Source organism: Trachypithecus francoisi, unplaced genomic scaffold (assembly GCF_009764315.1).
Source record: "Trachypithecus francoisi isolate TF-2019V2 unplaced genomic scaffold, Tfra_2.0 Lachesis_group7, whole genome shotgun sequence".
Classification (NCBI taxonomy): Eukaryota; Metazoa; Chordata; class Mammalia; order Primates; family Cercopithecidae; genus Trachypithecus; species Trachypithecus francoisi.
Window position 1 is genome coordinate 27,329,227 of NW_022681472.1, and position 26,873 is coordinate 27,356,099.

General features: G+C 40.9%; 1 protein-coding gene and 1 long non-coding RNA gene across 4 annotated transcripts in view; one reads left to right on the plus strand and one right to left on the minus strand.

The window, feature by feature from the left end:
- Positions 1 to 220: 220 nt before the first annotated feature.
- Positions 221 to 3,148, minus strand: MSC (musculin). Its single transcript, XM_033202293.1, has 2 exons — positions 2,303 to 3,148; positions 221 to 1,421 (listed from the first exon to the last, which is right to left on the minus strand). The coding sequence occupies exons 1-2, from the start codon at positions 2,834 to 2,836 to the stop codon at positions 1,335 to 1,337; spliced, it is 621 nt and encodes a 206-aa protein (XP_033058184.1). The 5' UTR covers positions 2,837 to 3,148; the 3' UTR covers positions 221 to 1,334.
- LOC117078805 overlaps positions 2,761 to 26,873 on the plus strand; it is a 279,082-nt gene continuing 254,969 nt past the window's right edge. For 2 of the 3 annotated variants that reach the window (XR_004435166.1, XR_004435165.1), the window contains exon 1: positions 2,975 to 3,081. This is a non-coding gene — a long non-coding RNA (uncharacterized LOC117078805). Of the gene's footprint in view, positions 3,082 to 26,873 lie in introns of all 3 variants that reach the window. The other variant, XR_004435167.1, reaches the window with a different exon arrangement.

The window sequence follows — 26,873 nt, forward strand, 5'->3', positions numbered from 1 at the left end:
TTTATTAGTCCTCCAGTTATAGCATCTAGGACGCCCGGCGCGAGAAGCAGCAGAATCATAGAGATTAATAACGAATGACGTTTGGAAATGGACTGATCCAAAAGTGATCGCCACCATTCCGCCCGCAATGACCCACCACCCTGACCAGAGGAGATCACCACCTTAAAAGTTAACTTCTACAGCCAAACCATCTCAGTAAAGGGCAACAAAGACCACATCCTGACACCTCCAAGGGCACACAGTTTCACAGCGCGTTTTATTATTCATAAAAAAATAAATTTATTTACATATGTTATTTCCTGTGGTAGTGCAGCCTCGGGGCAGGGGCGCGTTCCCTATCGCAGGATCACTTGCTATGGTTAGCCGTCCACCCTGCGCGCTCCTCCGCGCGGGGAAGAACCTGCACGGCTGGAGGCGGTGTTGGAGTTGGGGCGCCTGGAGCTTGGAGTGGGGAGGCCTGATGGAGAGAGTCTGGAGTCGGAGCTGGGGGTGCTGCAGGTAGGAGCAGGAGCGGGGCGGAGAGGGAAGTCCGAAGGCGATCCCAGCCAGGTTGGCGCAGTGGCGCTTGGGGAGGCTCCAGCCCAGAAGTGGAGAGGGTAGACAGACACCTGATTAGAAAAAGCCGGGAGCTTGGGAAGGAGACGTGAATGAAGAAGTCACCCGGAAGGGAAGCCGAACCGCCCGGAGCTCGCCCGGCAAAACCCGCCTGGGGTGGTCTGGGAAGTGTTCCTCCACCTAGCCCTGCGAGAAGCGGGCCTCCTCCCGCCCGTTAGAAGGGCACTGTGCTGGGATACGAACCTAGCCCAGAGAGGCCACTCGCCCTTCTTTGTCACTTAAAACTCTGTCCCGACGCGGATCTCACGTCTAGACTTCTGTCTTTAAAGCGGGTGTAGAGCGCGTTCTAACCGTTCCCTAACCATTGTGTCACCGCGAAAGGCCCGGGCTGTGTGGAATCGTCCCGCACGTGTGCGATGAATCTGGCTCCGCTGAGAACGGACCCCTGGGCTGTCTGGCGCGGGCTGGGGCAGCAGCCGAGAGTTAGTCTACAGAGCTAGGGCCCGAGGGTGGACCTGCGTCCGCATTCTGGACACGAAAGGAGGCTCTTTCTGGAGAGGCAAAACGTGGTCGCCTAGATCCGCCGCAGCTGTAGCCGTGGGCGCTGAGCAGTGACAGCCAGGCCCGCCACCTGCCGTGATCACAGTTCCAGGGAAAGGGGAAGGGTCAAGGAGAATCCAACAGAAACTTCTTCCCATCTCACGAGCTCTCCCTTCTCTCCGTGGCCCCCAAACACTCGCATTTAACGAATAATCCCATCAAGTGAATTCCAGTACGATTTAAGCGGTGGTTCCACATAGTCTGTTGGCTGCGGAAACTTCTTTGGTGTCAGAGTCCGGTCTTCCCGAGACCACGAATGGCCATGTCTGTAAAATCAAAAAGAACGTCAGATATTAGAGAGAAACGATTGTCTCAAACCGAAACCGCTCTTCCACGCGAACCCCAGATATTCCCGACTGGGAGTAGCTAAGATTTTATCAGCATTCTGGGAATTTGCATGTCCTTTCTCTGAACTAAGATTTTCATTTTACTGGAGGTTGATAATCCGAAACGTGCCATATCCGTTCACGCTTCCTCCTGGACTTTGCCCGCAGGAAAATTTGGTGAAACTCGTATGACTTTGAGATTTTGTCGTTTAGTTGCCTTACCCTAACACACACACACACACCACACACACACACACACACACACACACAATCCGTCATCCACTCCAAGCTCCAAGTAGGAACTGGGCTTGGACAGGATTTTTCCCAAGCCGGGAGAGCTGGCAGATCAGAGAGGGACTTTCCAGACAAATCCCATCTGGGGAAACGTTACTATCTTCCAGAAGCAATTTTTCTAAAAATGCAAATGCTCTTTTATAGAGCACGGCCTTCCCTCCTTTAAGAAAGTGCTTGCCGATTCAAACCTGCCAGACTCTTAGCTGGATAAAGTTGGGCAAGGGAGATTTGCTGTCAGTCTGCAACCAGGTGGCAGACTGAGTTGGAACCATGATTTACCCTGGAAGTAGGATATTAGTCAATGGCTGTCACTGGGGTACAATGTTCAGAACGATGCAAACACACACGGATGGTTGATTCTTCTTCAGGGAAATGGCTGGCCACTCCCTTGATTTGGGAGAAACTAAACTGGCCTTCTCGTTCCCAGTCCCAGAACCTCCACCCCTTTCGAATTCTTCCCAACGGGCTGACCCTGCCCTGGGTATCTCCTGGCTGCTCGCCCGATTCCTTGCGCCCCGCGCCCCTACCAGGTTCACTGGGTGCACGTAGCCGTTCTCATAGCGGTCCTCCTGCAACAGCTGCCGCAGGTGAGCGATGTAACTGGAAGCCAGCCGGAGCGTGTCCAGCTTGGAGAGCTTAGTGTCGGGGGGCACCCAGGGCAGGCTGGTCTTGAGCCTGGAGAAGGCTTTGCTCAGCACGCGCATCCGGGCGCGCTCGCGGGCGTTGGCCGCGTTCCGCTGCGACTGCTTGCACTCTGCGGCTGAGCCCTTGGCCGGGAGGGGCTTTTTGCCACCACCGCCCGCGCTGCCACCTGCGCCGCCGCCCCCAGCCACACGGGGCCGCTTCCTCTTGCAGCCTCCCGCGCTGCCGGCTGCGCCCAGAGCGCAGCGCTCCTCCTCGCCGTCGGGGTCCTCCTCCTCCGCCGACGAGTTGTCACTGGGCGAGGCGTAGCTGCGCTCTACGCCGCGGAGGGGCGGCCTCTTGGAGGCGGGGACCGGGTACTCCCGCTGCAGCCCCCGAAGCTCCATCTCCTCCGGATCACTCACCGAGCCGGTGGACATCCTGTTGTCCCCCTCGCCCACACGCGACCGCTTTCCTCCCCCCTGGCCAGTCTCGCTGTCTCCGCCTTCCGCTCCCTGGCGGAGGCGGAGGCCAGGGAGCGCTCCGAGGAAGACTAAAAACCCAGGCCAGGAAGCGCGGGGTGCGAAAGCGAGGTGGGCGGTGAGAGCGAGCGCGCCCCTCGGCTGACCCCCGGGAGCGTGGACCACAAGTTGGCGTCCAAGTCCAGAAATCCGCGCGCACAGCGGTGAGCTGCGCCTTTTGACAAGATTATCTGTACTCCTTGGAACAAACCACCCCGGGCAAAGCAGAGGGGGTTAGAAAGGGGGGCAAGAGGTGGGGCAGGGGCGTGGAAGGGGTGGGGACCGGTTTTCTGCGTGCAGAGGAGCGGTTGGTGGAGGCGGGGGAAGGGGACGTCTCTGCAAAGCTGAGATTTGGGCACCGAAGCCCGACGGACCTTCAGCATGTCTGTGTGGGATAAGTGAGCTTTCGGGGAGTAAAGGGGCAGATCTTGTTCCTACAGACCGTGCTTCCACCCCCAGGTAATCTTAGCAGTGGCGAAGATTACCAAACACTTAGGGACGACAGGATCCCGACCTCTGCTTGCCTGCCAGTCTTTCCAGTAGAACTCAGTTTTCAAGTTAATCATTCATGATGTATGATTGTCTACCCAAGCCTTGCTGGACAAGAGGAAGAGCAGAACAAGTAAACAACATCCAACAATGCACAAGTTACCACCTCTCATTTTCCTCCTCCTTGTCTTATAATATACCTTCATAATTTACAAAAATGGTTACAATGGTTCGTTGCATTTTCAAATAACATCTGTAACTTAATGATATTATCTCCAATTTGCAGAACTTGAAGCTAAGCCGCCTAGATAGACGTTAAGTAAAAGACCCAAACTTACTAAGCTAAGTAGAAAAAAAGATTCAAATTCCGCGTTTCAGAATCTTGGCCCGTCGGTATTCTAGTCTACCCCGTCCCTCCGGGTCACATATCACTGGATGTTGTAGCTGGTATTTTCCACTATCTCGAGAGTTCCATGCGTGATGTGATTTTGTTTTAATGCTACAATGCATGTGATGGAGGATCCGGCCCTAACGCTTTGCATTATAGTGTAGGGAATCCTTGCTATTGTATTTAATCGATTGTGTATTGAAGGGCGAGCTCCTGGAAGCAGAATGCTAAGTTAGCACAATCATCCATTCAAAGTAAAAATGAGAAAGGAGCACCCTGAATGATCATGTTCCATTCCAAACAAGACTAAAACATCCTGCTCTTCCACACAAGAAAATACAATTTTGCAGTCTCATTATTTCCTAACTCGAAGGTCGTCGCAGTTCCTGGTCAGGGGATAAGTACTTCTGTGGATACAAGCCCCAGTGGCCAGAGACTGGGTTCCCGCTGGGTGCCCGTCACTGTACTCGCGGCTTGTGAGCAGCCCACTGAGTAATAAAACCCGTATAAGTTTGGCATATGGTTACCCCATTTTACAATGATGAAATTGAGTCTTCACACCGGCTTAGGTGTTCACTTGTTCTTTTCCTGAAAGCCCACAGGCTCCCAAGCTGAGCAAGGTGCAAGGGGACCGATGTGGAGTCAGTCCAGGACACAGCTGGCAGAGATAGCTGTGCCAGCCTGGCTCCCGCCAGTTCGTACAGCAGAACAAATGCGTCCAGCTCGATGCCTGAAGTGCTGCAACAGGTGGCTGTCAGAGGCTGACTTCATCACTCAGGCATCATTCCACCTTAGTCTCCCAGGCCATGCTATCCTTAGCGGGGGCGTTTGGGGGCGGGGGGAGTATTTCACATAACCCCTCCCACTCACCCGCATTTGCAAAGTTGTCTTTTGGTTGGGGGCAGGGGATGGGCTGGTTCTGGGACAAGTTGAGTAAAAAGATCATATGCCCTAAATTCTCTCTGGGGTGGGGAAATGCAGGGAATACTTGACAGAGTGTGGAAATCTTTCCTGGAGCTTTTGAACTTGAACTTGACTCTAGGATCGCCTTGCCAGGTGAAGGAGAGGAGAGCAACAAGAAGGGGCAAAGAGATGGACTGAGGAGAGCCAGGCTAGCTTTCTGCAACGACTATTGATGACTTGAAGCTATCAGTATAAATATATAGTCTCACACATTAGGGGCAGGCGAATAGGTTTTTAAAATCTGAATTGTTTATACAGGTGCAGAACAAAGTCTTTCTTTAGAAAAGATTAATGGTGAGGAGAGCGCTAGATTTCTCTAAACAGTCACAAAAACTATACCCAGCCTCAACGCTGAGGAGGTCATGGCCAGTTTCTTTATTTCTTGAAGAAACGGTCTGACCCCACCAGTTCGGGCTTATTTTTCACAGCACTTGCCTCCCCCTCCCTGTCTTCTTTCTCTCTTATCCCCTCCCTCCCTACTTCCCTCCCTTTCTCTTCTACTCCATCTCCTCACCCTCCCTCTGTTCCCTTTCAAGAAAGTCATATATTTTATTTTGTTTCTTCATCTTTCATTTTCATTTAACCTCCATTTCTTTCATTTTTGTGAAATTAAGTTATATTTTCACTTATAACTGTTTCCAAGTTGCAGACTTGTAATGAAGGTTAGGAAAAGTATCTTATGTACATTTCTTATAAGCATATAACTTCAGTTTGCTTTAACATGTTTGTAATATCTGGCATTTGGTCACCTCCTTACACTTTCAAAGTGCTATTACTTTTTCTTCTCCTTAGATGATTACAACAGCCTCTCGAGCTGAACAGTGTAAGTGTAACTATCTCTTTTGAAAGCCTAGTGTTTTTCATGGTTTTGACAAGTTACATACTGCAAATGAATAATACAGCCTTTATTTTTATATTATAAAGCACACTGAAATCAATTCCTATTTGCTTATGCTTTACAAACTCTTAGATTTGAAACAGGTATAGCCTGTATAAGTGTACATCAATGGTCTTGAAATTCTTTAGTGACATTTAAAAAATATTCAATGGGGTTGAGTAGGGCTTAAGTTGCATTATAAAACAAAATATTTAATGATTCCTTTAATATTACCTTTAATGTTTCTTCATTCTGGCTTCCTTGCTTGCTGGATATATGACTTTTAGAATTTGCATTTTTTTGAGCCCTAGATTTCTAATCTATAAAATGGATTATCTCTTTGAGCGGAAGAGAAAGTATATGAGCAGTTGGCTAGGTCAGAGCCTGGTACATGGGAGAAGATCAGTAAATGCTAGTTAGTATTATGAATTGCCTTGCCCAATATTACACGGCTAGTAAAAGTCAGGGCAAGAACCTGACCCAAGTTTTGTGCTCCAGGTCCTATTCTGGGTTTCAGATAGTACCAGTATGTTCCATTTGCTTTGACTGCAGGCTGCTAGGGTCTGAAGTACACGGTCTCATCACATGACATTTTTCACAGGTTCCATGTGGGACCTCACTGAGGGAAAAATGGATGGGACCTCATTAGAAATTTTCTTTTCTTCCCCCAGATTCTCTCACCCTAAAATTGCAGTGCTTCTCCAAGTCTTACTTTCCCTACTGGCATAAAGGATTAAGCCAGAAACCCTGCTAGTGGTGTGATATAGGTGAAAGGAGCATGCCCAGGCGGAACACAGATCAGTGCCTAACAGATTGAAACACTGAACAATGCAGGCTTGGTTTATTTTTTAAAAAGGAAGCCATGAGGTGGGATGATAATTACAGACCATAGAAAAAAGGCCATTTGTTTCCACTTCTTTCCTCCAACACCGTATTAAGTAATGGGTGAGAAACTCTAGAGTTGGGCAGGTCATGTGGACTTAGGACTCAGGAAGAGCAAAGGCTTCCTCTGTCCTCTGTGAAGGCCAGGTCAAAACTATGCAGTGAGTAGGTACTTAAGAAATAGTTGTGGGACCAACCCATAGCATCCTGTTGCCTGGAGGAATTGCCATACCTTTGGGCAATTGCCTATACTTTTGATCTAGGAAAACAAATAATCTAGACCAGCACTGGCCAATATGGAAGCCATTAGCCACATTAAGCTATTGAACACTTGAAATGTGGCTATTCATGTACTGTACTGTAAAATGCATACCCAGTATTGAAAACTTAATATGAATAAAAGAATATAAAAGCTCTCATTAATATTTTAAAATATAAATTATATACCAAACAGTGAGAACATTTTGAATCTAGTAGGTTAAATGAAATATATTAATTTAATATATTTATATATATTAATAATAATTTCCCCATTTAAAATTATTATAATGTGGTTACCAAAAATGTAGAATTAGAGATACAGGTCCCATTATGTTTCTATTGGACAATTCAGGGATTAATCTCATGGATTAACTATACCCCTATAGATTGAGCATCTACTGTTGGTTGTGGCAAGGTGTTGGTGAGACCCACTACCACCCACTGGGAGGGCACATTCTTGTGAAAATAAGCTTCTCTGTATTATCCAGCCTGCATATCACCACGCGTACTCAACCTCCTATCTATAACACACCCCGCCAGACACACACACATGCTGGAAAAATGAATGCTTCTGCTCAGTGGTGTGTTAGTCACATGGAATGCTAGTCTCAGTGTTTGTTGGCCACATGGGATGATAGTCAAATGGAGAGCCAGTCAGGTGGGGACAGGTCACATGTAAGGCCCAGGGTTAGGTCTGGACAACCCAAGGCCTGGGATCTTCTTCCCTTGTCTGCACAAAGCCTTGGGCTCTGCTCCAGGCTCAGGGCAGCCTCTGTCCTCGTGTTGTGCAGGATGCCACCACTCTTCGGACCAGAAAGGAAGAAAACTCCCTTTACCTGGGCCCCACCAGCCATCAGGTTGGGCGTTCATGGAAATAGCCAAAACCTACGTGTGGAGCCCTTTGTCATCCACAACATAACCAGGCCTCTGCTGCTGGTTTATTTATCTAAGGATTGTGGCAAGATTTTTTACTCTTCCCTCTGAACGTCGTGAGGCCTTAGCATGGAGAAGCCAGTGCCTGGATGGTTTGTGGAGGTTGAAGGTGGAAAAGCCAGGCTTAACAAATTAACAATGAAAAATGGAGCTGGGGGTAGGCTGGGGAGAGGGAAAGCGGTAAGACTCAGCAGGGACCTGATTTTTCTTTGCCTTTCAGGAGAGAAGAAAAAAGTCCTCATTGATTGTCTTGACAACTAAATCTGTAGGCAACTTCTGCAGGAATTGTTTTTTTAACAATATCTTTAGATTTTAGGGAGCAGATGCTGAGGCTTAACTGTCCTGGGAACCCCAAGTTCCAACTGGAATGCTGTGTGTTTCCTGTAAATGACTTTGAATACTCAATTAGCCTAGTATAGAAGCCCAGCTTTCAGAAGTAAAGGTGCTCTAGTGAAGTTTTCTATACGAGGCCTATTTACATAATCCGTGGCCCTCCATGATGTTGGAGAATCCTGAAGAATGTTGGAGAATACTAACCCAGTCCTACTCTGGGTTAAAAGTGTGGCTCGTAGGTCTGAAAATAATCTTATTTTTGTAAACCCCTAGAACAGCCTTTCACTCTTAGGCAGAAGCTAAGAAAGTTCTGTCTCAGGAGATTTTCTCCTTTTAAGTACTTTTGATTTTATTGGCAATACCGGGAAATGTGAAAATACTCTGTTATCAAAACAGTCCTTGAAATTGTAGCACACAGCTCTGGTCTCCAGTGTTTGGTCCCAAGCCTACCTTGGTTTAATTATGGAGTTAACCAAGGAGAGAAATATCATCCTGTCATGTGGCATGTACTGAAAAGAGCCCCTTTTGCTGTGGACATCAGGAGATCTCTGCATTTATCAGCTGAGAGGCCTTGGGTCACATGCTCACACTCTTGTAGCTTGTTTCTCTGTGTGTAACCCATGGAAGTTGCCAGAATTAAATGAGATTGCCTGCATGCAGGCTCCTGTGGAAACTGAAGCATTGTAGAAGGTCAGTTATTACATTATTTTCCACATTCTCTCTCCCGTAGGAGCTCATGTTTTCCCTTTCCCTCTCCCAGTAGCAGGCCTTGCTTAAAGCGCAACCCACAGCCATGGCTCATCCCCTATAGAACATCAGCTAAATGCCTCCTGGCGCCAGAAGGAAGTTCTCATGTAATAGATACTTCCTGGTGTCACAGAACAAGGATTCTGTCCTCTTTGTCAACCAGTCCCTTACCCAACTCATCTATAAAAGAAGGGCCTAACTTATTTACATATGACCTTTGTTTCCCTAATCCCAAGGCCACCACTCTTAAGCAACTTCCTCTAGGAAAGAGACCAAAAAAATTAAAATAAATAAGAGGAAAACAAAAAGATGAAATGGTAAACTTAATGAAGGCTGGGGCTGTGTCTTGTTCATAGGGGTACCCCTAGTGTCTAGCAGCTCATAAAAGGTACTATCTAAATATTGGATGGGCCAGGCGCAGTAGCTCATGCCTGTAATCCCAGTGCTTTGGGATGCCAAAGCAGGAGAATTGCTTGAACCCAGGAGTTCAAGACCAGACTGGACAATATAGGCAATATAGGCCCCATCATTACAAAAAACTTTTTTAAAGTAGCCAGGCGTGGGAGCACTACATGTAGCGCGAGCTGCTCGGGAGACTGAGGTGTGAGTCTGGGAGGTCGAGACTGCAGTGAGCCGTGATTGCAACACTGTACTACACCCTGGGTGACAGGGCGAGATACTATCTCAAATTATTATTTTTTTCCTTTTAAAAAATTATTTTTTTCCCTTTAACACAAATAAATATTTGATGATTGAAAACTCTCATAAACACATGAACACAAGCCCATCTGTGCTCATAATTAATGGGAGACAGGTACTAAACCCGTCATTTGCCCTTTATTTAACCAATTCAGTTTATTGGCTCAGTTTATTACTATGTGTTCTACCCAGTGTCAGCAGTTATAAGGACTTTTACCCTTCTTATTAACTGAATGGACTTCTAGGGAATATTTTGTCTTATCAAATGGAGTATATCTTCCTACTTACTATACACTGTGCTTGCCACAATGCCCAGAGGAAGTCTAAATAACTCAACAATTATATTTATTATAAACGTCCCAGGAACATTCTTTTCTCTACATGAAAATGAAATAGTGCTTTTAATACCATTTGCTACCATTTTTTTTCCTGATTGAAAAAATTCAGAATCTTTGTAAAATTTCAGGGTATCACAGACTTACAAAGCTTAGATTAAGGAGAGCAAAAGGCCAAGTGCGGAGCTCTTAAAAGTGCATACTTTTAATGGTTAAGCAGAGAAGGGGAATTCAGAGAAAAGAGGCAGTAATCAGAGAGGCGAGAGGGAAACAAGACAGTAGTGTTATTGAAAGCAAGGGAGTCATTTCAGAAAGTCATGGGTGGGGACTTTCAGTTGAGATGGTCTGGTAAGACAACATTTTGAAGCGTCGCCTGTGCTCCAAACACATAGCAATGAGAGCTAAAATGTGAAAACAGAAAAGCTAAAAAGATGCAACCATGTCCAAAAGCAAGGAAAATATCTCTTCAAACGAGTGGACCGTAAAGTGAATGTTGAGTAGGGATGAAACTCCTGCCAGGTCCAGGAGTTGAGTTTCTTTGCAGATGGGGGACAAAGTGGCCTCATGAATTGAAGGAGGCTGACTTGGATAACTGCTGAAATTAGGATGTGGGAGAAGGTAAGGAAGCAAAGGAAGTAAGCCCAGCCTGGCCAGGATATTGGCTTCATGACTGAGTCAGTTCTGATTCGTTTTTTGTCTTCATAATCGGGGACATGTTCCTGCCTCTTTGCATGCCTGGTAACTTTTGGCTGGATACCAGACACCATGAATTTTGCCTTTTGGGTACTGGGGAATTTTGTATTCCACCAGATATTATTGATCTTTGCTCTCAGATGCAGTTAAGTTACTTGGAAATAGTGATTTCTTTGGATCTTTAAGATGTGTAGAAGGAACCAGAGCAGTGCACCTTCTAGAGCTAATTGTCCCCCATTACCGAGGCAAGACTCTTATAAGCACTCAACCTAATGCCCTGGGAACATGAAATTTTCCAGTCTGGCTAGAACAGATATTATTCCTGGCTCTGTGTGAGTAGCTGGCTGTGTTCCCTTTCATCCTTTTTGGTGGTGCTTCCTTCAGCCTCTGGTGGTTTCCTCACATGCTCGTGATGATTGACTGAATACTAAAGGGACACCCTCTGCAGATCCCCAGGTTCTTTCTCTGTGCACCTCTCTTCCCTCTGCCACCTGCCCAGTAAATTCTAGCTACTTTGGTCTGCCTAGCTTCTCAGGTCTGTCTTCTCAACTCAGGGAGTCTGTTTGGCTCTCCTGGGTCCCCTTGTCTTGCTCCACGGCCTGGAAACTCTGTCACAGCACTGGCTGGGACAATTGTAGGGATTCCCTTGTTTGTTTCCCATCTCTCAGGATTTATTGTCCTTTATTAACTCGTGTAGAATGTTTTAAGAACCATGTTTTATACATTTTGGCTGTTTTAGGGTAGTTTCAGGTAGAAAGGTAAGTCTTATCTCTGTTACGCAGTCTTAGCCCCAGGTGGAAGTCTTTGGAATGGCACCTTTATAGGAAACATATTTTATTTTATTTTAGTTTTGTTTTTAAGACGGATACCTGCTTGAGCATGCTTGTACTTTGAGAGGAAGATACTGGAGAAAAGAAAGAGATTAAACATATTAAAAATACGGGGAGGGGATTAAAGGTATTAGCATATGGGAAAGATATATTAAAAATATGGGAATAGTGATGGAGCAAATCCCACAGGAAATGGAGGGTGATGAGTTAGCCTTAAAGAAGAGGATGTATGTATCTTTTTGCCTGCAATAAGAGGAAAATACATACTGTAGGATGTCTCTGTAGATCAGTAGAGATTTGTAATGGGAAGTTAAATAAGTTAGTCCCTGATGGTCTGTTTTCTCAGTGGAATATGAATTAAAGTTATCTACATAGAATAGGTGGGTAGACATGAGTTATTAGAATAAACAGAAACAGGAAATGTGGGGAATAACTATTCTGGAGAATATAAAAGGAGTCTGAGTAGGGGTAAGGAAATGTATTTCAAAACAGTGTTAAGGCTTTGACGACACTGATGAGCACTTATACCCATTTACAAATGTGAAGTTATCTAGCACAGTGATTCACATGGAGTGGTTTTCAGCTAGAAATAGCTGAATCTTAATAAATTAACCTGTTTACATTTTTAATAGCAAGAACTTGCAAGAATGAACTGTTTATGGGATCATTAAGTTTTAATGAGGTAGAGATGCAATTTAGGAACTTGGAGATCAGGGGAAATACTCTTGGAGATTTAGATGAAGTTTCTACAGTTGGGGACCCATGGTATGCAGGAGAGAGGCAAAATGAAGCCATAACTTTTAACTCTTTGGGGTAGGTGGAGAGGGAAGGATTTGCAAAGATGCAGTATCACTATATTGCAGAAATGTTGGGGGTGCCACTGACAATATAATATGGAGTGATCTATATATTTCTCAGATCTTTCAGTTGTGCCTTATCTATGTAAAATGGACTTAAGGTCAAAATACATGAATGCATGCATACACACAGACGTACATGCAAACTATTTTTCAAAACTTAGCCTATCTGGAGATATTAGCAGATTTCTTTCAACATATCCCACAGTCATTTGGAACACAGCAAATTTAGGGTATTTTTAATCAATAATAAACTTATGATTTCTTCATTTTTGCTATAGGGCACTCATTAACATGTAGTTTAACAGGGGCAAAAAAGCAGAGTATGTCAGATTGTACCCCCATGTCCTTATATTCTCATTTTAAACATTACTATCCCCCATATTTTACAGATAAAGATATTGGAGTTAAGAGAGATGAAGTTCCTTGCTGAAGAATACAAAGATAGTTGAAGGGGAACTCAGATGTCGAGAATGAGAGTGTAGTGCTCTTGTTACTGTATCATGTTCATTATGATTAATTTTATGTCTCAACGTGGCTAGGCCATTGTACCCAGATAGTTGCACAAACTGTGTTCTAGATTTTTCTGTGGAGTTTTTTTTTTTGTATGAGATATACATTTAAATCACTAGACTTAGAGTAAAGAAGATTGCCTGCCATAATATGGGTGGGTCTTATCCGATCAGATGAAGGCCATAATAGAAAAGACTTACCTTCCAGGAAGAAGAGGGAATTTTGCCAGCAGACTGCTTTCAGACTAGAACGCCGCTCTTTTCTGGTCTCCATCCTGCCAGGCTACCCTCCAGAGTTTAGACTTGCATATTCCACAATCGTGTGAGCCAGTTCCTTAAAATAAGTCTCTCTCTCTGTCCTCTCCTCTCTGACACACACATACACACACACACACACACACACACACACACCCCTTATTCACTGTGTTTCTCTAGAGAACACGTACTAATACAATATTCTTGGACAATGCATGTGAAATACTAGAGAATTTAATAAGCATGCTAAGCTACAATACTGGGCACTCTGTGCTTAACTCCAGAGTATTTAAAGGAATAGTAAATCTTCTAGTTGTTGATATTTAGCGCTCATTTTAGAAGCCGTAGAAAAATAAGTCTGACCAGGGAGGAAAATGTCACAAGTAACTTTTATAGTTACTGTAAAAGTTACTTGTGACACAAAAACACATTGACTTTTTATGTTTAATTCTAATGTTTATACTATTTGGTTGAAAAATACTAATTTTAATTACAATATTTTTGCTTGGATAATCACTGAACCTTCCTTTTAATTGAAATAGAATTCTCGTCCCACAAAGTTCATACTTTAACGATGTGCAGTTAAGTGATTTCTAAGTATATTCAAAAAGGTTGTGCAACCATCACCACTCTGTAATTCCTAAACATTTGTATCACCCCCAAACAAAACCCCATAATCATTAGCAGTCACTTCCCGTTTCTCCCTCTTCCGGAGCTCCTGGCAACCACTAGGTTTTCTGTTTTTGTAGATTCATCTGTTTTGGACATACTACATATATAAAATAATATTCCATTGAAAAACTTTCTATATAATAAGCTACAGACTTTTAATGCCTGTTTTCTTTTACTAAGCATAATGATTTTAAGGTTCATTCATATTTTAGCTTGTTTTTGTATTTCAATTTCATGTGCCTGAATTAATATTTCATTATATATAATTATTTTATTTTTAATAATTATAATTATTTATTTATCAATTTATGGGCATCTGGAATATGTCCAATCTTTGGCTATTATGAATAATGCTGCTATGAATATTCATGTACAAGTTTTTGTGTGAACATATGTTTTCAAGAGTCTTGGGTATATACCTAATAGTGGAAATGCTGGATCCTATAGTAACTCTATGGTTAACTATTTGATAATCTATCAGGCTGTTTTCCAAAGTGGCTATACCATTTTACATTCTCAGCAGCAATGTAGTTTCTCCGCATCCTTACCAATACTTGTTATTGTTCTTTGTTTTGATTATAATCATCCTACTGGGTGTGAAAGTTATATCTTATAGTGGTTTTGATTTTGCATTTCCCTAACGACTAATGATGTACAGCATCTTTCAATATACTTGTTGTATATTTATATATCTTCTTTGGAGAAACATCTATCTAAGTCTTTTTTCATTTTAAATTGAATTTTTTGTCCTGTTGTTGTTGAGTTGTAAATGCCATTTATTATTTGTTGAATGCTTCCTCCAAATTATATATGTCACAAATTTAATCCACAATGTGGCAATATTGAAAGGGCCTTTAAGAGGTAATTGGATCTTGAAAGCACAGCTTTCATGAATGGATTAATCTATTCATGGATTACTAGATGAATGGGATAATGGATTAATGGGTATTCATGGGCATGGAACTGGTGGCTTTGTAAGAAGAGGAAGAGAGAGCTGAGCAAGGTTCAGCCCCATCACTATGTGGTTCCAGGCTTCAGGATTCTTCAGAGTTCCCATTAGCAAGAAGGCTCTCACCAGACGTGGCCCCTTGACTCCAGACATCTCAGCCTTCATAACTACAAGAAATAAATTCCTTTTCTTTATAAATTACCCAGTTTCAGATATTCTGTAATGAGCAGCAGAAAATGGACTAAAATACTCCCTCAGCTTTTGTTAATATGAGGAAGTCTTAATTTCTTATTTAATTCTGAAGGATAGTTTGCTGAAATAGGATTCTTGGTTGGCAGTTTTTTATCTCTCAACACTTTGAATATATTGCCCCATTGCCTTCTGGCCTTTAAAGTGTCCGATGGGAAATATGCAGGTGGTTTTATTGAGGATCCTTTGTAAATGATGAGATCCTTCTGCCTTGCTGCTTTCAGGATTCTCTCTTTGTCTTTCTCTCAAAAGTTGTATTATTATGTGTCTTGATGTAGGTCTCTTTTAGTTCATCTTACTTGGAGTTTGCTGAGTTTTTTGGATGTTTGTATTCATGTATTTTATCCCATATGGGAACTTTTCAGCCATTATTTCTATGAATATTCTCTCTTCCCCATTCTCCATTCTCCTTACAGAAATCCCAGAATACATATATTCTGTTTGATGTTGTCCCACAGATCCCTTAGGCTCTGCTCACTTTTCTTTAATCATTCTTTTTTCTTTTTCTTTTTAAGAGACAGTTTCACTCTGCCTCCTAGGCTGGAGTGCTGTGGCGTGATTATACCTTACAACAACCTCAAACTCCTGGGATCAAGCAGTTCTTCCACTTCAGCCTCCCTAGTAGCTAGGACTACAGGCATGTGCCACCACGTTCAGCTAATTTTTAAAATTATCTATAAAGGTAGGGTATCACTAAGCTGCTCAGACTGATCTCAAACTCCTGCTCTCAAGGGATCTTCCTGTTTTGAAGTGCTGGGATTACAGACATGAGCCACTGTGCCCTGTTTAAACTTTTTTCTTTTGTTCCTCAGACGAAGTTGATTTCCATTGTCCTATCTTCACTGATTTTTTTTTTCTGCCTGCTCAAATCTGTCTTTGAATCCCTCTAGTGATTTTTTTTTTTACTTTAATTACTATACCTTTCAGCTCCAGAATTTCTCTTTGTTTTCTTTTTAGGTTTCCTATCTCATTGTTGAAATTGTGATTTCCCCATAAGAAATGTATTACTTGTATTACTTAGGGTTTTTTTTTTTTTGCCATGTTTTCATTTTCTTCCATGAAGGTATTTTCTTTGTAATTTCTTCACTGACCCATGGGTTTTTAAATGATTGTATTGTTTAGTTTCCATATATTTGTGAATTCCCCAAATGTATTTCTCTTACTGGAGAAATATTTTGTATTACTTCAGTCCTTTTAAATTTATTGAGGCTTGTTTTGTGGCCTAGCATAGGGCCTATCCTCGGGAATGTTCTGTGTACACTTGAGAAAAATGTATATCCTACTGCTGTGGGGTAGAGTGCTCCTCCAATGTCTGAAAGGTCTGCTTAATTTATGGCTTCCACTGTGATTGTAAGCTGTCAGTTTTCAAGGCTACTATGGAGCTGGAAGAGAAGAAAGGGAATGGGAATAGGACAAGTTAAAACACAGCAAAGCTTACTGTTCTTACTGATATTCAGCTGTTTTTCTCCAAAAAAAAAAAAAATACTCAGATTGCTGCAGGACTTTGGCTAATTTCAAGCATTCTGAAAATGTCGATTCTGATAGTTTTGTGAGTTTTCTCATTGCTTTCATGAGGAAGATTATTTTTGCAAGTCTGTCGTTTTTGTGGACACCACCTTGTCTTCCACTAAATCTTGATGCATATTTTATATAACATGAGGTCCAATTAAAAGAGCAATAAATTAAGTACCAATTCTCTATGTGTAGGAAGGAGAATGTTAAGAAGTTTCACATATGTTAAGAAGCTCCATATTTAGTCTTTTCTGAAGTTTCCAATTTTCGTTGGCACAGGAATCAGGCAGAGCAGAGGAACCACTGGGATTCAGCAAGATTAGCTTCACATTGCTTGTCTACCGCATTCTCCTATGTAAACCACCCTCCTGTGCGTTTATATTCTTGTCTCTCCATCTTCCTCAATAGCTTGTTTCTGGCTAGTCTTTCCATGACAGAGGCTGAATCATTCCCTTGAGAGAATCTGGCCTAAGAACAGCTGTGTCTGAAAGACTTGCCTTCCGTATGCAAGAGGAAAAGCTAATTAGGGGGAGGGGTGGATTTAACTGTTTGTATCTATGATGATGATGATGATGACGATGACAGGTTGATATCCTCTAATCCTTCTGTAAAACAATTTTTAGATCAATAAAAATAAATACAATGTATTTAGTTTCTTTTATTCTTATCCTTTTAGTACTTTCACATACAAACACAAGCCTCCCACTACGACCAAGTAGAAGTAGTCAATTAGTGTATATTCTGTCAGTGAATTCTGGGATGAACCCAGTTAATTTAACTCTTTAAGCAAGGACATAGTGACTACCTAATGTGGACTGGGCATATGATTAAATTTCTGCTGCCATTCTCCCAGAATTTCAGCACTCTCCCATTCCTCCTATATCCTGCTTGCAAACCATCGACTATAGATTAGCTTTATTTTTACTGTCCCTTACTTCATTCATAAACACAGGACAAAGTGATCCAGATGTCATAAAAAAACAATATTGTTTCTCTCTCTCCTTCTCTCACACTCTCACTCTCTTTTTCTCTCTTTCTCTCACACACAGTGAAATGAAAAAACTACCTAAAAATAAGAAACGTTAGTTGAAGATGGTTTTTTTTAGCTCACACCACTTCCTAGTCTTAGATAGGGCAACTAGAGAATGGCCATCAGTTATTTCTTTCTCTTCTTCATTGGCCTTACTCACCATGCGGAGACGTATTCCAACACTACTTTGAGATATTAAGATTGTGGGGAAATTTTCCTTTTGAAAGAGTTTACCTCTACATCAAATATGTGCAAAGTAAAATTTTCAAAATTGTTTTATCAATTTACTTTGTAGAGTTCAGAATGTCCTGGTTTAGTATTGGATTGCCAAGATTGATATCCAAGGTTTTCCTGTTTACTTATTTCATCTTTGCATATAAGCTGAAATATTCTATATGTGGCTTGATACTCCCGGTTTTGTGGGGGAGGGTGGGAACACTGACAGCTGCCCAGAACTGCTGCAGGGGTGGACGGCTGGATGCAGGTGCACAGAGTATCTCAATTTGACAGGCTTTAAGGCTTACATTATCTCTAGTGATATCCAATATCCTGTACAATAAGGTCCTTAAAAACAACAGAAGCAACACAGTTATACATATTCACCAGCATATAGCACCACAATATTCACTCAGAAAATTGTTGTGATTATTAAGTTTACAGTGTCACAGCAGCTTAGAAATTAAATCGTGCATCTGACATTATGATACTTTGTTAACTGCAGTTTTCTTTTCAGTCTATACTCTCTATACTACATAAAGATTAGAAGTCTTAAGTTTTCACAACAATTACTTGCCAGAGGAGTGCAAATAAGTGCTGGATGAATTGTTTCTCTGGTTATATTTTGAAGCTGTAGAATGTTAGTATGTCTCTTATTTTGAGATTCTATTCTCAGTGTCCTCCAATCTAGTCCTGTTCTGCCACTAACTAACTAGATCATGGACAAGTCTGTTGACTTCTGAATCTCTATTTCCTTGGATTTAATTGAATTGGTATTTCCTGCCCTGGAAGTTATCACAAGGTGGTTTTGAGAATGAAGTAATAAGAAAGGATGTGAAAGTAATTTGGAAATGACTATTAGAGGTAGACAAGAGTGAAAACTTACCTCTCCTCCCTGCTAGGTTCTAACCTACAGAGAGAAGTACTAGTCAAATGGGGGCTGAAATTATCATCTTTTTAGGCAAAGAAGTAGTCAATAGAATTCGGGGATCAGAGAAAGGTAGATTAGAGAATGTGATTTAGATCTAAGTCCAAAAGTAGGTCCCCTTCCTCCTAGCCCAGAGAAAAACCTGTGTATTTTCAAAGTGAGTCGAGTATTCTGTGCAGCCTTCTAGTCCACCCATGGCAAGTTCAAGGGCTGCTTCTGAAAGGCAGGAGGAACTGGAACACAGAGAGAATAGCATACCTCCCCACTGAGCTGAGCAAGCACTCCCAAGGTGGGTTAGTACTCAGAGACATGAAATGCAAAGGTGTGCACCAAGGGTAGGAGAGGGATCTTACTGCATGAGCACAAGACCATCAAAAAAGAATTATATTTTGTGCCACCAGTCAGCACTACCCTGTAATCCCATCAAGTAGGGAAATATGCTCTCATGGAAGTCATGCTCTTACCAAACTAATTAGCACCTCCCTTTCTTGTGAGGAGGAACAAGTAAAAGAAAGAGACTGGAGTGATGACTTCATTGCTTTCTGGAGTGTGAAAGAGATTGGGAGCTTCCCCCTCTATGTATGAATGTGTGAAGAAGAGCAAGAGTCCTCCTCCCACACAATCATTGGAATGGGGTATGTAAATAGATTAGGGTTTGCTTTATAGGGTTTGTCTCAGTGAAAAGTCCAAAGAAATTGGTTATATAAGGTGCCTTAAAGGTCACTTAAATATTTCCCTCATTTTATAGTAAGAAGGGGCCAAGGGCAAGTTGGTCACTAGTTCAGAAATTGACTAGTTCTCAAAAAGAGGAATTGGTTCAGAAAATAGAACCCACACCAGGTGGGTAGGACTTTGGTGGGGGCCCTGGGCTCCCAGAAAGCAGCATAAGAACACTGGGTCCTCTGGGTACCCAGGGGAGTGTGCTCTCAAACAGGGGAGGGGAGAGCAGAATGGATGTAGAGGAGATGAAGATTATAATTTTGTTTAATGTAATTTCCTGTGAATACTAAATTACACCACTGATTTAGATAATCAAGATAATATCAAGTCATAAGCATGATTTATACTGTATAAATAAGGAATATATATTTCTCTCTTCCTACCCTTTGAAGGCTTGTTTTCTTCTTTGTAGCATTTACCCTCCACTTGTTATGATGGGAGCAGTACTAGGCTTCCATCTGGGAGCAGTCCACATGGCAAAAGTGGGCCTGGCCCACTCCCAAGGCTGATGGGAAGTCTGCTGACTAAGACCTGGCCATTCAGAACACTTCATTTCTCTGACCACAGGAATTGATTCAGGGAAGGTCATGTGATCCAAACCAATAAAATGAAACCTTTCACTGGTCCTCTTGGAATTGAAAATTCCTTTTGCTGAAGAGTTTATAGCTGAGATGCTGTGATATAAACTTAGAGCTGAAGCTGGCCATCTTGCCACAATGAGGAAGGAGCTGAGTTGAGAATAAGGCAGGTCCAGAGTAAAGCAAAGCTGAAATATGGAGAGAACGTTATCTCTTGTGATGTTTTTGAGCATCTTAATCAGGCTTGTCCAAAGTCAGCATCCCATTACAATTTTCAGTTACATCAGCCTTAAAATGCTATACTCTCCCCTGTTTTTGTTTAAAGCAGTTTAAATAATATTTCCATAAGTCAAATTCAAAATAACCTTGACTCTTTCTCTTTAGAAACTCTCAAGCATGTTACCTGTGAGTAACATTTTCCTTTTCTCCTCTTTCTATTTCTGCTTTTTATTTGCCTAAATATCTTCTAACCTGAATAATAAAGCAGAAATTTATATCCATTTATCAATGGTTAGGAGGAACAAGTAAAAGAAGAGAAACTAGAGTGATGACTTCATTACTTTCCAGGCAAGGAAGAGAATCAAAGCTTCTCCTAGTAAGCTGTTCCATAGTGTGGAAATATCACAGTAGGAAGATATTTTGCAGTTATTTATTGCTGTGTTACTACTCTGTAACTTTGTGGCTTACAGCAGCAGTCATTTTGTCATATATAATCATGTTGTCTGTCATGACTTTGACCAGGAACCAGCTGGATAGCTTTTCTTTTCCACATAGCCCCAACTGGGGTCATATGGAGACATTCACCTGATTACTGGCCTTGTCTGGACAGTCTTAACATGGCTTATGCATGGCCTTTTGGTGGGGACGGCTGGAAGGCTGGGTTCCACCAGGGCCACTTCCCATTTAGTCTCAGAGCTTCTTCACATATTCTTTCTTGGTGGATCAGGACTTCATGAGTGATTATTGCAAGAAGTCTTAAATTTAAGCTGTAAGACTTCTTGTTATCTAAATTCAGAAGTTCCAGGATGTCTTATACACCTCATACTATCAGTCAAGCAAGTTACTAATGCCAATTCAGATTCAAGGGGTAAAATAATTAGACAGTTCAACTCCACCTTTCAATCAGTGGAACAGCGAGCAAGATTTGCAGCCGTCTTTAATCTACCCCTAGGTGATATAGTACAGTTGAAAGAGCTTGAGCTCTGGGGTTAGACAAACCTGTCTAAGAAGGGCTTCATTACTCTTGGCTGTGATTTCTTAGCCTCAATTTGTAAAATAGGGGGTAATAAAACCTCTCTCATGGAGTTTTGAGAATCAAGTGAAATAATTTGTGTGAAGTGCCCTAGGATAGTGCCTGGCACATAGCAGCCACTCAGTAAATTATAGTTTGATCTCTTTAGACAGTCACCTTTTGAATACAGCATATAAGTTCCCTTTCTACCAAGAGTAGAGTCCCTCTCAATTGTAGCATGTTATTAAATGTGCTGAGATTTTTGTATCCATCTGTTAATTCTCACTGTGTGGAGGCATTTTGGGTGGTCAAAAACTGCCAATGAACTCTAGCTGCCTCTTCTTGGTTCCAGAGATAACGTTATTGCTGTTAATAATTTTCAGACTGTTGCAGATAGTATGAATCTGTCTGGGGATGGAGTCATTTGTTTTGTAGAGAAATAGTTTCATCAAAAGTTAATAAATTCAGCATTTTTCTGCAAGACTGCTGTTCTTTCAGCATGGGGATTTGCAGTTAACTATTGCTTTTGCCACAGACTAGGCACATCAGAGCTGAGTACATTTCATCCATGGGCTCCCACTGAAGAGGGAGAAGATCCAGTTGAGTGCTCAACAATGCATCTGTGTTGAAATCTCATCACTGACATCTGGAATCCTTAGTCAGCCTCAGAATTCTCTTGGTATTGACGTCTGTTCAAAGAGGTTGTTCTATGTTTGTAAAGTCCCTTCCTCTTGAGGCACAACCCACCCCCTCCCTTTATGTCATTCTAATAATAATAAATTGGCAGTACATGCTGGCTGTTTGGGGTGGAAATAAATTTTATGTTTCTAGCATAATGGGAAAAAAGAAGAGACATACATAATACTCATACTTGGAATTACTAGGCTCTGGAAACCATTATTGCTATATCCACAGCCAACTCTGTGGGTTTACACTTGGCATATGAATTCCTAAGTGTTACTGTTGAAAGTTATGTTCAGGGGGTGTTAATAAATTATGAGTTTTCTGTAGTGCAAGGCTTAATGTTTTGTTCAGTGTTTTGCATAAAATTGCTGAAAAGTATCATGATTAGTATATGGGTCTTGTCATCATTTTTCAGTTGTTTGAAAAACTTAGTGCATTTTAAATGTTCCCACTTAAAGTTTTGTAAAATAGTCATCCTTTTATTCTCTTTGCTTGTTTCTTAAGATATTTGTGTTTCTACTTCTTTAAGTCATCTCATGTTGCAATATTGAGGCAATCTGGAATGTGGGTTTCCAAATTGTGCCTTGAGCAGCCAGCCAGCTGGGAGCCCTGCACAGATATCATGCTCCACTGCTGTGGGAAAACTGAAACCCTTCTCAACACGAATGACCTCCATGGTTCACAAATTCAAAGAAAAGAGATAGAAATTCTAATTGTAGCTATTGAAATCTCACTTTCTGTTCTATTAAAAATGTTTCAACTCAAGTGTTTAGATGAAAGGAGAGAAAGAAGGATGATAAATTGTTATTTTAAAAATTGAAGGTAGCACCAGTTAGATCCATAATAGATTAAACAAGGTATTACATATCTCATCTATCTTACTTCAAAATTTAATCTTAATTTAGGTAAGAATATTGCTTTAAGAAGGCATATGTTGGATGAGAAATAGCATTCATTTGCCTACTGATATGTCCATATAATATTTCTGATAATCCATGTATCAGACTAAATTTCTAGGAAGGAAAAAAAAACAGATTGGGTTTTGCCTCATGAAGTGCTTCACAGTACCTGTCAAGCCATCTGAACTGTGTTTACTCCAGTGATTTATAGATATAGTAAGACCTCTTCTTCTCTTAGATGGAAATGTTCATGAAATAATAATTATACAGTGCTTTAAATACCTTCAAAATATACACATTGCTCCCCAAATTCAAGTATACATACTAAATAAGTCTCATATAATACATACAATAATTTCCCTTCATAGTTACTTTAAAGCAACACAATTTTTGAATATATATGAGTCCTATTACCTGAAATACTTCCCTCACTTCCACTTTATCAACTTTCTAAGTTTCCATTTATTTTCTCTGTTTGGATACATTTTATCACACAGACATAATAAGTAGTTACACACTAATGGAAAAGCAGTCACAATGAACCAAATAAAGCAAGTGAAGGAAAGAATTAGCTAAGAAAATTTGTGGTGTTTTATGGATGAGATGGCGTATACAATATCTAACATCATGCCTCACATTATCATAACTCACAGCCTTCTTGCTTTCTTAATGAGTGACAATAGCAAATCTGGAAAACATCTGCCTTGAAAAAGAACACTAAGTGCTCTCAACTTAAAAAAAATGTTTTTTGGCTATTACTCTATAGCAGCCATGCGTATCATATTGTGGTATGAGATGTCTTAGTTGCAAGAAATCAATATTCTCATGTTTGATTTCAAATTGTATAGAACAGGATCCCAGCATAATTCAAGTCATTGTGAAGCCACAGTTGGAAAAAAAGAACATGATTTACTATTAGCAAATCTTCAACAGTGCTGCCCAATTTCCCACAATGATTATGATTTGGTGAAGGAAGCTTAGCAAACTATTGCATTTTTTGTGCAATCTAAAAAGAAAATATGCAACATAAAAAGAAAAACTGCATGAACTGCATGAACAAAATTATACACTCATTTGCATAGCTGACCTTTTCAATTGGCAAACATGTTTTGTTTTGGCTACACAATTAAATATATATTCCTTAAATCTCATTACCACTGCAATGGCAACTGTAGTTAGAATAAGTTTATCAACATTCCTGCCTGTGTTTCTATCATGAACAAGTATAGTCTCCTTTTTCCCTCATTACCAATTGATAAGTGTTTGTAAGATGAAAGCATGACACTTCTAGAAGAAAGAAGAAGAACAAGTTCCAGTATCAGCTTATGCATTGCATTGATCTCCCTAATTTTTCTAAGTGGGTCTGAAAGTTAAAAATAGCTGTTCATTTTTATTTCTCCTTAAAGTGAGAGGTGAGATCACAGTAGAGAAACTGCTTTTGCACTTCAAATACATGCTGTCATTGTATTAGTACTATTTTTAATTTCTAAACTGTTACAAAAGCATGGGGTTTGGCAAAATGTTAATAATTTGTTTTCTGGCTTGAAAGATGAATTTGATCGTGGAAAATAATTTATTTCTGGACTATCTCAGATATTTGTCATCATCATTTTATTTTTTATTTTCTTATTGCAGTACTGATGCATTATTATAACAAAGTGTGAAAATTTTCATTCAAGAGTGACTTTATCCGAGACATTATCTCATGGAACAGCTGGTATCCTTGTTTGGATTGACCGTGAACTATAGAAAAGTTTTCAGCCCTCACAAACTTTTGACTTGTCTTTGTTATAACGAGAGCAGTGTCTGAATTATTTATTTTAGCCATTTAGTTCTTCATCTATTGTTATGTTTGATGAAATAATTCACATAAGCTGAAGATAGAGTTTTTTCATATACCAGGTATTAAATTACACATTCAGTTTAACCTCAAATGCTCTTTAATTACCCAAAATGCTTTCAAATCATGCGGGTCATAATTTTATTTACATATCTTTTTTTAGATAATTCTGTTTAGCTCAAAGCATAAATAGTTTTAAAATTTTAATCTTGTTAGTTCCAGAAGATAATCCTAGGGGTGTATAAAGAGGACTGAGCCAAGTTTGATGGTAGCTTTTGAATATTTTGGACTGAACAGAATCATATACTGTTTACAGTTGTAGTTTGCATGCAGGTGCATTGTGGGAAAGTAACCCACCAGTGAAAGTCACACGTGTTCTTTGCTTCAAATTTTTTAGTCACATAGTAAGAAATTAACAATGCTGTATTTGTTTTCTTTTTAATATTTCTCATATTTCTTACTCTCATTCTGTAGGAATGCATTCTAATCCAAGGACACATTCTCATACATTCATTAATCCTTGTGCTCCAAAATGATTCACGTGAAAACTCAAAATCAGATGGTTTCATGTGTTCCAACTTAGCTTTTGCTAAAACAGGCGTCATCCTTGGACTTGTCATCTGCTGAGGTATTGAATTCCCTATTTCACTCAATTACATGATCTTAAGAATGTGGCCATTTGCCATATCTGTCTCAACTTTGAACACATGTTTTTGCATCTAACTGTTCAGCTTCAGGAATCCCTTAATAATAAATGACCTGCAGGAGGAAAGAGTAAATCATTTAAAGAGCTACCTAAATAATACATTAAAATATTGTTTATGTTTAACAGTAAAGCATTATAATATAATCTTCCTGCTAAGAACAAGTTTTAACTCTCTAAAGCATGCGACTGCAGTATCTGAGTTACAAATTAATTGTTTAATGAGCAGATTTTTTATAAGAAAAATTTTTATTTCTTTAAGTTTTAATCAGGGTGATATTTTTATAGAAAATAGTTGTCATATTCTAATTTAAAACAGGATCCTGATGTGGAATATTATAATTGTATAAAATTTATTGCCATGCGTATATATTGTATTAGTTTTCTTCTTAAAATGAAGTGGACAATATGTTTGTTTCAGATATTTATAATTAAATGATAAAATCCAATTAAACACATCCTTGTCTCATCTGATAAACTTAAGTGACTGAGGGCACAGAATGTGTCCTATTCATTCCTCAGATGCAGAAATGGACAGGGTTTGGCATATAGTATGTGCTCATTAAATGTTACTGAATTGATTTGAATCTTTATTTTGTCAGATGTAAAATACCTATTTTATTTGTAATCATACAACTTTAGACTAAAGGATAAAATGTAAGACTTTAAGATTATACCAGGTGCGGTGGCTCACGCCTATAATCTCAGCACTTTGGGAGGCCAAGGTGGGCGGATCACCTGAGGTCAGAAGTTCGAGACCAGCCTGACCAATATGGTGAAACTCCTTCTTTACTAAAAATACGAAATTAGCTGGGTGTGGTGGCATGGGCCTGTGGTCCCAGCTACTTCGGAGGCTGAGGCAGGAGTCAGTCGAACCCGGGAGGTGGAGGTTGCCATGAGCCGAGATCATGCCACTCCACTCCGGCCTGGGTGACAGAGTGAGACTCTGTCTCAAAAAAAAAAAAAAAAAAAAAAAAATTGTAGGCCCTTTAACCCCTTTGATTTGCATTTATTCACTCCTTTATGAGAAATATTATGTAGGATGGGTCAAATTGCCTCTTTGTAGAAAAAGATTTCTGATTTCAGCTTGGAGATTAAGCGAGCTGGAACTACCATTCCTCCAACCTAAAAACAAGAAAAACAAAAGCTGTCAGGTTAGAAATTAATCACTTTTCTTGAACCCATGAGATAACTGAGCTTGCACGGCAAAACCTGCTCTGAAATCTGGGAAGAGACAAGTATCTGCCAATAAGTTGCCAAATTTGAATAATCTAGTAAGAAGATCAGCAGGAAATTTTTAATGAACTGCTAAAACCTGAGTGTAATTGTGAAGTCCCTGGGGGCTGGGTGTGTAGGGGGTCACATCATCTTGCAGGCTATTCCTGTAGGAACTCAATCAGGCATTCATGAGGAAGACTGGAAAGAAGCCTAAGAAAACTTGCCCTGTGACACTGTCTGGAGCAGGGGACCTAGAAGCCATAGCAGTAATACTGCCAGATTCATCTTCTATATCATCTCAAAGGAACAAAAGGCTTACTGTGCAGGGAGAAGTGAACAAAACTGTAGACTGAGGCCCCTGGGGAAAGGGTGAGAAGATGTGTTTGTCCTAGTATTGCCTCTGGAGAAGCAGCAGGGATGTTTGTTAATGTCACAGCCCTAAGACTGAGGTTCTCAATGCCTATCTAAAGCTA